The sequence below is a fragment of the Staurois parvus genome, unplaced genomic scaffold (genome assembly GCF_062004578.1).
Source record: "Staurois parvus isolate SC_StPar_1 unplaced genomic scaffold, SC_StPar_1.0 ptg000020l, whole genome shotgun sequence".
Classification (NCBI taxonomy): Eukaryota; Metazoa; Chordata; class Amphibia; order Anura; family Ranidae; genus Staurois; species Staurois parvus.
Window position 1 is genome coordinate 9,692,079 of NW_028317816.1, and position 11,092 is coordinate 9,703,170.

Sequence of the window (11,092 nt, forward strand, 5' to 3'; positions counted from 1 at the left end):
TGCCACACTGCTGGAGCCGAGGTGAATATAGTTCTGCTTTAAAGCGAAGTCCCCTCCCCCCCTAAAAAAGAAAGAAAACTCAGCAACTACAAATAGAGTAGCTGCTGACTTTTAATATTAAGGCACTTACCTGTCCAGGGGTCCGATTGTGTCCTCACACCAAGCCGATTGTTCAGTCGGCTGTGAGATGGGGAAACAGCTCTCATTGTTTGAACACTGTGTGGAGTAAATTAAATGTTCTGGACTGACATTCTGCGGTTTAGCCACAAGATGCCACTGTTTTCCTAACACAGCCTCAGACTGCATAGATATTTCTATATTCATGAAGAGGTGGGGTTTTGACTCAGAGTTTAGAGAACAGGAAGAGGAGAGAGAGAGGAGCCATGTTTGGAGGATGGTGAATGAAGGAGCCGGGTGAGCAGAGAATCTGATGGCATCCAGGTGTGAGAACATCCCTCAGTAACCAAAGCTTCAGCTAAGTGAAGCTGATCGTGTCCAAGACCCTGATCCTGTTCAGAGAAAGGAAGATTGCTGCCAGGAATACTGATGAGAGCAGAGGAACAAAGCAACATACATTGCGATACCGCATGCTTGTTAGAGAGACATTTGTTCTGTTCAGAGTCACCAGCGGTTGCAAAGCAGATCAGGGTCGGTAAGATCGTGCACACACCTCATTTCAGTGTTGGTGCCTAGAGACTGAGTCCCAGCCTATAGTTAGTTAGGATCTCTGTTTGTGTCAGGCCACAAGTGTTATTACTGATCATTGGAAGGACTTCATAACTTAAAGTGACATTTCACACTGGAGAGCTGATAAAATCCCACAAACTCAAGCCAGACTGGCATTTTGCTCAGAAGGAATACTCAGGCACGTGCTACAGGACCAGTTATGGGAGGGGGAATACTGTAGATTTGTGTAAGATTGTAAGCTGTTGTGCTGCACCGCAGGCTAGCCCATACCATACACCCATACACTGATTCCTGCTCTTTTAGGGTAATAACAGGTAAGGTGTGGCAGCTTAGTTGTGCCCGCCAGTAGGTAAATTACTACGCTTTCTACCTTCATCCTTCAGGAGGCGCCGTGCTGTGCAGCACAAGGGTCTCAGCCTTTGGGTTGGGTGTATGTAAATTTATTGTATGTTTCCAGCATTTGTGGTTGTGTTTATTTGCCACATCTAAGTAAAATTCTGCTGTGGCAAAAGCTGGTGTTGGGGTTGCTTTCCTCGTTCGTGACTTCACTGTATCCTGGGGAGCCCACCCCGGTACACGGCTTACACGGCTGTTGGGTGCTGGCACCGCCATCTTGACTAAGGGAAACTGGCAGTGAAGCCTTGCGGCCTCACAGCCGGTTTCCGACTGCACATGCTTGAAGCGTTGTTAATGGGCTGCAGTCCTCTGAGACATGTGAAGTGTCCCAGATGGCTGCGGTGGGCTGCAAACTTCCGTCTCAGTTCACTGCAGGTAAGTGGGCACCAAAACCAGGTACCTGCTCCCCTCTCCCCACAAAAGGTGCCAAATGTGGCTTAGGAGGGGGGGAGGCAGATAAGCGAAGCTTCCACTTTTAGGAGGAACTCCGCTGTAAGGTAATGCAGTTCTAAATAGCAAAGAATGCCCTGGTCATGGGGGGGGGTAAAACCTTCCAGCAGTCAAGTGGTTAAAGCCATTAGTGCCTCCCTCTTCCATTACTTTACATTTCTATTGGCTTCACGGTGGTTTTTTATGAAGGAAGAAAGGTTTAGTTTCCTATAACAGTTTCAGTCATTATACGATTTTTATAGAGGTAAGTATCTGGTTTATGTGTCTCTTTCGCTCATTGCCTCTACGTGATAACTCAGAGCTGTTCTGTGAAAACTCCACGTCTGTTCAGCCCTCAGCAGGAACAATAAAGTTTTACGAAAGAGAAAAAAAAGCGCCAGCTCAGCGTATTCGATCCCTCTCCAGTTCTCCGCCCATCAAGACCATAGAGATTCAGAAACCAGGGATAGAGCGTGCACCTTAGTGTTTCCTGTGGGTCGGTACACGTAGAGGAACTGTAATGTGATAGGACGAGGTGGGGCAGACATCCGGTGACGTGTGGGCTATAGAAGTCGGTGTGTGAAGAGTGCTACGTGTCCCAGTGAGCAGAGGCCGGGAAGAGGACAGTGTCTGAGAAAACACAGCACACGGTACGTATAGGCTGGAAGGGCTTCTCATATGGACTGAGCACACTGAGCCAGGAGCAGTCAGTGTCAGCTCTCCAGAATACGTCCTGTATTTCACAATGGCTCCTACGAATGGGCTCATATTGGCTGCAGTTAGTGTTTAACGGGACACTAAACTTGGCTTTAGGAAAAGTTCTGTTTCTGTCTGTGTATTCCTCAATGAATACTCCAGATCTCTAAACTCCCCCTTTGTTTTCTGCTGTGGTTTGACTTCCTGTTAGAGGGTGACTACATTCATTTTCCATGCTCCCCTGTATATAGGAATGTGCAGCAGTGCACAGGACCACAACTAAGGTGCACTAATCAAATAGAATCAAGTGGGGGAAAGAAGAGGTTCAGCAGCTCATAGACCAGTGGTTCTCAACCTGTGGGTTGTGACCCCTTTGGGGGTCGAATGACCCTTTCACAGGGGTCGCCTAAGACCATCGGAAAACACATATTTCTGATGTGTTGAAAGCAGCTACTGTGTTGAAAGCAGCTGCTGTGTTGAAAGCAGCAGTATTGGAGGTAAAACGACACTCATGAATTATAATTACTGGGTAAATAATTTTATGGTTGGGGGTCACCACAACATGAGGAACTGTATTAAAGGGTCGCGGCATTAGGAAGGTTGAGAACCACTGATATAGATGAAGAAAAATGCAGTAACAAAAATCAGGGAAATAGATTACCCACTTGTGCAAAACATAAAACACATATACCCCCTTCCTGCCCAGGCTGACGCATTTTGAATAACAATTGCGTGATCATGCAACACTACCCATATGAAATTTTTATCATTTTTTTCCACACAAATAGAGCTTTCTTTTGGTGGTATTTAATTGCCGCTGGGTGTTTTAATTTTTTGTGCTATAAACAAAAAAGCAAAAAAAATGAAGAAAAAAAGTTTATTATAAAATTTTGCAAACAGGTAATTTTTTCTCCTTCACTGATGTGTGTTGATGAGGTGACACTGATATGCAACACTGATGAGGTGGCACTGTTATGCAGCACTGATTGGAGCACTGGTGGGTGGCACTGATTATCAGGGCACTGATGATCGGTTGCTGATCCGTCCTCTGACAATTGCCGGTTATCGGCAGTACTTTCCTCACGCTGTCACAGCGCGAGGAAAGTACTGCTGATAACCAGCAAGTGCATTTACCGGTGGTCTGCTGTCATTGGACTCAGCTGATCACATGGTAAAAGGCTGCTGTGATTGGCCTTTTATCACATCACATCACGTGACCAGCTGTGTCCGTAGGACACAGTGATCACGGAGATCACTCGGAGGGCACGTTCTGGGAGGATGTTGTATGACGTCCTCCCAGGACTGGACAACCGAGCTGTAGCCATCATTCAACTATAGCACAGTTGACAAGTGGTAAAGGGCCATTAAGTAGTTGATATGTATGGATTATTTTTTAAAAAGAAATATATTATTTGGGGTCAGTTTCTGCATCTGTATGAAGCATTGGGCTGGGGCTGTGTGAACCCCAACCTATGAAATGTATGTGAACCTACACCCTAAGTGTATGTCTTGGAGCATGTGCATCGGCCTTGGAAAAGCAATCTACAGTATCACTTTCAGAGAGCGGTGCAGCTGATCGGCATCCAGGAGGTGATGCTGCCACCTCTTAAATGCACTCCTTTTTTTTTTGAATGGGGGTACAGTACCTCAACCAGGAGTCTAGCTATTGGCTCATGATTATAGCGCAGCCCTTCATTAGATTGCATGCTAGGGGGATAACGTTTGCTGCAAAGCATTGTGGCCATGACATGTGTACACTCCTCATCCAATTGCTTTTGCAGCTTTTTGTAGCTTAACCACTTGCCCTATAGAGGATTTACCCCCCCCCCCTTCCTGACCAGGCCATTTTTTGTGATATGGCACTGCTTTACTTTAACTGACAATTGCACGGTCATGTAACACTGCACTCAAATGAAATTTATGTCCTTTTTTTTTTTTTTTTCACCTACAAGTAGAGCTTTCTTTCGGTGGTAAAACGCCTCTGCATTTTTTTATTTTTTGCGCTATAAAGAAAAAAAACAAAGACTGTCAATTTTGAGAAAAAACATTTTTGAGTTTTTGCTATTAAATATGTCCAGTTAAAAAAATCTAATTTTGTCTTAAATTTAGGCCAAAATGTATTCTGCTACATGTCTTTGCTAAAAAAAAAATCCCAATATGTGGAAATTAATTGGTTTACGTGAAAGTTCTAGCATTTACAAATGGCACTATATATGCTAGAATTTAAAAACAAAAAAAAATGTATACAGACAACAACTAACATACACATGTGTGCTATTGCTACGATCGCTAGGAGCAGAAGTTATTTTGTTTTGTTCTTTGGTGGTTGGTTAATGGTGGTAGCAAGAAATATACAGCTAAATTAAGAAAATATTTTTTTTTTTTTTTACTTTTTTGGGTCAGTTTCCCTTTGATGAAGAAATCATCTGGAGATATCCATTACCATTTACCACCAAGTGAAAGCTCAATTTGACCTGAAAAAAAGGTATAATCCACCTGCATGCACAAAGTAGTTCTGATATGTACGGTTTTGCTAACACATGTCAAAGTTGCAAAATTGTGGTTAGGCTTTAAGATTTGTTTTACCCTTAGGCATGAAGGGGTTAAATAGGGAGTAGTAAAAAATCACAGCTAAACTAAGCTGTTCTCCCATTCTAGCAGGGAGCATGGCACTGAAGCTGGTGGTTCCACCAGCTTACCATAGAGCTGATCAGGGACTGGATTATCCCTGATCATCTCTATGGTATTACAAACCTGAAGTGCCAAGTATTTTGTCACTTCCAGTTTCTGTCTTCTGTTTACCAGCCATTGTCGGCTAGTACAAGCTTCGAATCAGCCTGATTTTTGTTTGACCTGATGCTGTTAAGAGCATAAGAAAGTACCTGAAATGGGACCTGTCGCTGCTGATAGGTGTCACAGGGATGTTTGCAAAGGGACAGGTGTGAAAAAAAACCCAAAAAACTAAATAATAAAATTTTAAAGCCCCTCCCACCATACTTGCACCCAAAGGTGAACGTTCATGTCAGTCCCACACATAGATAAACGGTGATTGCACCACACAGGTGAGGTAACACCGCGAATGTCAGCAATAATTATAGTACCGGACCTCGTGTAATTCTAAAGGCTTTTAAAAGCGTTGGTAATAGAGATTTTTATGTCCTGTAGTTCGGCGCCATTCCACAGGCCTATGCAATTTTAAAGCGAGACATGTTGGGTATATATTTACTTGCTGTAACATCTTATTTTATCACAAAATGGGTAATATATTGTGTTTTGTGTGCACTAAAATTAAAATCCCCACCCCCCCCAAAAACATTTGCTTTTAAAAAAAAAAGAAAAAAACCACTGCGCAAATACTACACAACATAAATTGTAACACGCACATTTTTTTTTTCTCTAGGGTGTCTGCTTAAAAACATATATAAGTTGTGGAGGTTCTTGGTAATTTTCGAGCAAAAAAATTATTTTTACATGTAGGAGAGAAATGTCAGAACTGGTCCAGTAGGGAAGTTGTTGAACAAAGAAGCCCTAAATACTTGTGGTTATTTACTGTCCAGCCAGCTATCCATTCTTTTCACAGTAAAATGAAATTTCTAGACATATAATTTTCATACTGCTTATTTTTTTTTCTATATTGTTCAATGTACTTTAGCTCCTCCTTTCTTTTTTTTCTTTTTTAGGCACCATGGATCAGGTAATGCAATTTGTTGAGCCCAGCCGTCAATTTGTGAAAGATTCTATCAGACTTGTCAAGAGGTGTACTAAGCCAGACAGGAAAGGTAAATTATTTTTAACAGCTAGGTATTGCTAAATGGATATGTATAAAAATTGATCAGTCATGATGGCCTATCTCATTTTCCTGAGGTCCTAAAATGCCAGGACAGTACAAATACCCCCAAATTGGCCGTTTTTTAGAAAGTAGACATCCCAAGGGATTTAGTGAGAGGCATGGTACGTTTTTTAAGTGTTGTGTTTTTTTTTTTTTTCCACAATTCTTTATAAAATTAAATAAGATTTTTTTTTTTTCTATAAAATTGTCATTTTAACAACTAATGTCTTACACATGGCATAGGCATGCTTGCAATTACATCTCAAAACATATTGTGCTACTTCTCCCAAGTAAGGGGATACCACATGTGTGAGATTTGTTTTTCTCACAGCCTAGCCACATAGAGGGGCCCAAATCAAAGAAGCATGTTTGGGCTTTCAAGGAACATAAATTGCGCATATAATTTCCTGACTACCTATCACACTTTTGAAGGCCTTGGAACACCAGGACAACAAACGCCCACAAAATGACCACGTTTTGGAAAGCAAACACCCTAATGTATTTTTCATGAGGCATAATGAGTCTTTTGAACATGTCATTTTTTTTAAGTTTTTAAAAAATGTTGAAAGAAAATGAAAACATGATTGATTTTTTACACAAAATTGTAAGCTTATAAGGTATTTCTAACACACAGCATGGACATACTAAGAAATACACCCCAAAATACATTCTGCTACTCCTGAGTGTGGTGATACCACGTCTGACACTTTCACAGCCTAAGCCTAGCCACATAGTCCCAAAATCCAAGGAGCACCTTCAGGCATTATAGAGGCAAAAATTACACACTTTATTTCTGACTACCTATCCCATTTTTGGAGGCCCACTAGGGACACCGACAGATGTTGATGTGCACTTGGTTAGGGACAGATGGTGCACTGTTTACTGATGGTTGCACTGTGTGTGATATCTGTGCAGCTGCACAGTAAAATCAGCAACTACACACATATTGCTGACAGGCTGTAGCAATCCTCTCCCTCTCTTCACTGATCTAAGAGGGGGAGCCAATACAGAGCCACGTGCCTCTGTTTACATTGAATTATGGCTGTGATTGAACACAGCCATTACATGATCGGGAAGGCCAATCAGAGAGCCTATGTCTCTATCTGTGATGCCCTGTGTCTGAGGGATACAGCCATCACAGGATTGCGCCACTGTGCAGCCCCAAGCTCTGACCGGCCATATGGATACGTCCTGTCAGAACAGTGCTTGTCCCACCTGGCCGTTTATGTACAGTGGCCGGGCGGGAAATGGTTAATGTACTCTCAGCATGGGAATGTTAATATGTAAAGCTTGTGAGTGTCAAGTGGATAAATGAAAGCTGTACTAAGGCAGTATGAAGAATACCATTACCTACCACCTTTATGAAAGTACTAACTCCCTGGCTGTTATCCTCGTTCAGTGACTTCAGTATCTTGAATCACTGACCAGGAAAGTATGCAGAGCTGGTTCTGTACCTTCAGATTGCTGTGATTGGTTATAAAGAGGCCAATTACAGCAAGCACATTATGTAAATGGTGTATATTAACATATGTAAGGCTCCAATGTCCTCTTACAGCAGAGGAAGGGGAGGGAACAAATGGATGAATGAGTCATTCATTATTTCCCAAATACAGTACAGTCATGGCAGCAGCTGCTGCAAATAGTTTGGTTTTTTTTTTCCCCTCTTTCACTCCACCTCCTTTCCTACATTCATGATCGCCATACTGTGTCCCTGTAAAATGTATGTGAACTCATTCACCTCCCTTATCCTGAACATTAACCCTTTTTAATCTCTATCATTTCTCTTTGTGATCTTCACTTTCAAGACCTGTATGCACTGTATCTGTTGCACCATTACCAAGTTGCAAGTTTTAGCTCCCTTATTACCAGAGTGCTTTTTAATTTCCAGTAGATCGCAGAAAAAAATTAGGTCAGCTGGGTTTTTTTTAAGTTTCAAAATCTTGGTATTTTTTTTTCCTTTTTTCTATAAATAATAACAACAACACAGTGGTTATGCTGATCAAGCCTTCTCACAGATACAACCATGGGTTGGCACTCTGGATCCCCCCTTCCCCTCTGTATCCTTCTGTTACTCTTCTCTGTTTCTACTACTTCAACTGGCCTAACCAATATTCCAGTTAAGCTGCTGGGAGACATGGGAACTTGGAAAGTAAGGCACACTTATTTGCCACTCAACAACACCAATAAATAAGCATCTGCTTGGTCCCTGAACCCCCTAAGCACCTTAGCGATTCACATTATAACATGTCCCTTGGGCAACCACTTGGAGACCTACCTGTCCTGCTAGATACCTACTGTTCTGGGAAACACTAACACTAGCGCTGTTACTCCTCCTCCTTTTTTTTTTTTTTTTTGCGCTGTATGCCCAAATCTGTACAATTGTATCTCATTCTTCTCATGTCTTACAAAAGCCTCTTAACCTACAAAGGGCTCCTGACCTGTCTGCTGTTCTTATGCTTTTGTTTTATCAATAAACACATTGATCAAAGAAAAACACATTGGTTACTAAATACCACTGATGGAAAGTGCTCCTATTCTCAAAATGTTATATAAAACTCATTTGAGTGCATGAGTGATTGTCAAGTATCACAGTGCTAGAAACTGAATAATGCTCTGGCTATGAAGGGTGATACAGGCAGGCACTCAAATGGGTAAGTTACTGAGTAAACATAACTCATGTTGGTTTGCTCGGAAACAGTCTTGTTTTTTTTTCCCTCCCCACTGCAAACTGCAACCACTGAGATTTATATATATATATATATATATATAACACACCATTTTAGTTTTGGTAACTGGGTTGTTTGTGTGTCAGTGTCAAAAGCATAGTGATTGTCAGATGAGATCCTGCAAAGAATGTTACACACTCTGCTGGTTCATGAGACTTTCCAGCTCATGTGATATTCATCTCACTGATCATCACTCATAATCTATTGGGGTGTGTTTGTGTGGGTTTTTGTAATAAATGGTCAGTTTTGGTTCACAGTTGCACTGGAAATGTTTGGACCTAATAACAATTCTAATGTCTATGGCATCTTAAGTCGGCTCTAATTAATTTCACTCTTGCTTATCACATATGATGTGGCTAATTGTATAATTTTTTTTTGCAGAATTCCAAAAGATCGCAATGGCAACGGCAATAGGATTTGCAATTATGGGATTTATTGGATTCTTTGTAAAACTAATTCACATCCCCATCAATAATATTATTGTGTAAGTGTAAACAAAATTATTCATTTTATTGGGACTTGGGCTACATTTCTGCTTTCGACTTCTAGACTAAGAACTGCAACATGGCAGATTTGTCTAGTGTCATTTTGTGATAGCTGTGTGTGTTGGGAATTTTTTTTTTTTTTCCTAGGTCAAAAGTTTTTTTACTTAAGCTTATGAAAAATGTAATCATCCAGGAACAGGATATTTAAAAAATGGCATTTGCTGCAGTGCTCACAAACAGTCTTTTTTTTTTTTTTTTTTTTTTTCCCTTGATGTCCTTTAGTCTTTGGTGCTGGCCATCATTTAACCCAATCAACACTCTTCCTCTAGACCAGGGGTGTTAAACTGGCAGCCCTCCAGCTCTTGCAAAATGTCCCATCATACCTCTGCCTTTTGGAGTCATGCTTGTAACTGTCAATCTTGCAATGTCACATGGGACTTGTAGTTTTGCAACAGCTGGAGGGCAGCCAGTTTGACACCCGTGCTCTAGACTGAGGCTGCAAAATGGTGTTTCTACAATAGTCTGGGCTTAGAGTATTAATGTGCACATACATAATGTGAGCACCCATTCAGTGCAGCAGTGAGGAGTACTACTAGAAGAACCGACTAGATAGATATTTGTATAGTGTGGGTTTTTTATTTTAACTGGACTTCTGCTTTTAATAAACGTAACAAATCTTTGTCTCAATTTTCAGTGGCAGCTAGACTTCCCGGCTCAGACAACAAGCAAGGACTCTAAACCTCACCGTTATGTTAACAGACGAGTTCTAGTATTTTGTTTTTATGTATATTTTATATTTGGCTTGATTTCATGTAATAAAACCTGTAAAAATGTTTGTTTTTTTGTCCTATTAAAAGTTAGATTAAGCTAGTGAAGATGTTGTGTTATGACTTGAGCCCTCACAGTGTGCCATTCATCAATCAACAAATAGTTATTTTCAATTAAATTGGATAGGTGCCCAATTGATACTCACATGGCAGGGTTGTTAAGACTTTAGACTAGTAGTTGACAAATTGCAAGGTAAAAGGGCCTCAAATACGGCCGCTAATGTCTCTAAAGGGCTGCATATGGAATTCATTTCATGTAATCCTCCCGGAAACTTTTACAGACAAACTTGTTAGAGGAAATGGTCAGAGAAGGTTCTACTGGAGTGGTTGGAAACTATGTCACACTATAGGAGACTGTCAGACTAGGGTTATGCTTCAGGAAACTGCTAGACGTGACTAAAATTAGGGACCCTTTTCAAATCAATGTTCCCTCTACTGACTGCTGGGGCCCAAGGGCTGCACAGTATCCAGTTAACAACTTGCCTACAGGGCACTTGTACCCACTTCCTTATCAGGCCAATTTTCAGTTTTCAGAGCTGTCGCACTTTGACAATTGCGCAGTCATGCAACATTGTACCCATATGAAATTATCTTTTCACACAAATGGATCTTTCTTTTGGTGGTATTTAATTGCCACTGAGTGGTGTTATTTTTTGCATAATAAAAAAAAAAAAAAATTTGAAGAAAAAAACGTTTTTCTTTATTTCTATTATAAAATTTTGCAAACAGGTAATTTTTTTCTCCTTCACTGATGTGTGTCTGAGGTGGCACTGATGTGCATTGATCATCAGCGCCGATCCCTCCTCCGACAACTGCCGGTTTTCGGCAGTACTTTCCTCACGCTGTGACAGCATGAGGAAACTGCAGCCGATAACCGGCAGTTGCATTTCTTGGTGATCAGTGTGTCATTGGACACGCTGATCACTTGGTAAAAGGCTGCTGTGATTGGCTTTTTACCATATCACTTGATCAGCTGTGTCCGTAGGACACAAATCACAGGGTGCGCGAGAGTGCGTG

At 41.2% G+C, this 11,092-nt stretch overlaps 1 protein-coding gene across 3 annotated transcripts; it reads left to right on the plus strand.

The window, feature by feature from the left end:
* The first annotated feature begins 2,005 nt into the window (after positions 1-2,005).
* Positions 2,006-10,123, plus strand: SEC61G (SEC61 translocon subunit gamma). 3 transcript variants are annotated; one of them, XM_089687315.1, is made up of 5 exons: positions 2,041-2,162; positions 4,612-4,693; positions 5,889-5,987; positions 9,145-9,247; positions 9,943-10,123. In XM_089687315.1, the coding sequence occupies exons 3-5, from the start codon at positions 5,894-5,896 to the stop codon at positions 9,950-9,952; spliced, it is 207 nt and encodes a 68-aa protein (XP_089543441.1). In that variant the 5' UTR covers positions 2,041-2,162; positions 4,612-4,693; positions 5,889-5,893; the 3' UTR covers positions 9,953-10,123. The 3 variants fall into 3 exon arrangements, with proteins under 3 accessions (XP_089543450.1, XP_089543434.1, XP_089543441.1); XM_089687308.1 differs by lacking the exon at positions 4,612-4,693 and having other exon boundaries at positions 2,007-2,162; XM_089687324.1 differs by lacking the exons at positions 4,612-4,693; positions 9,943-10,123 and having other exon boundaries at positions 2,006-2,162; positions 9,145-9,251.
* Positions 10,124-11,092: the final 969 nt, after the last annotated feature.

Excerpts from the sequence above, each read along its gene's own strand:
- SEC61G (XM_089687308.1), top strand. The coding sequence starts at position 5,894 with ATGGATCAGGTAATGCAATTTGTTGAGCCCAGCCGTCAATTTGTGAAA. Across the intron at positions 5,988-9,144 it reads TACTAAGCCAGACAGGAAAG|AATTCCAAAAGATCGCAATG; the intron begins GTAAATTATTTT and ends TTTTTTTTGCAG.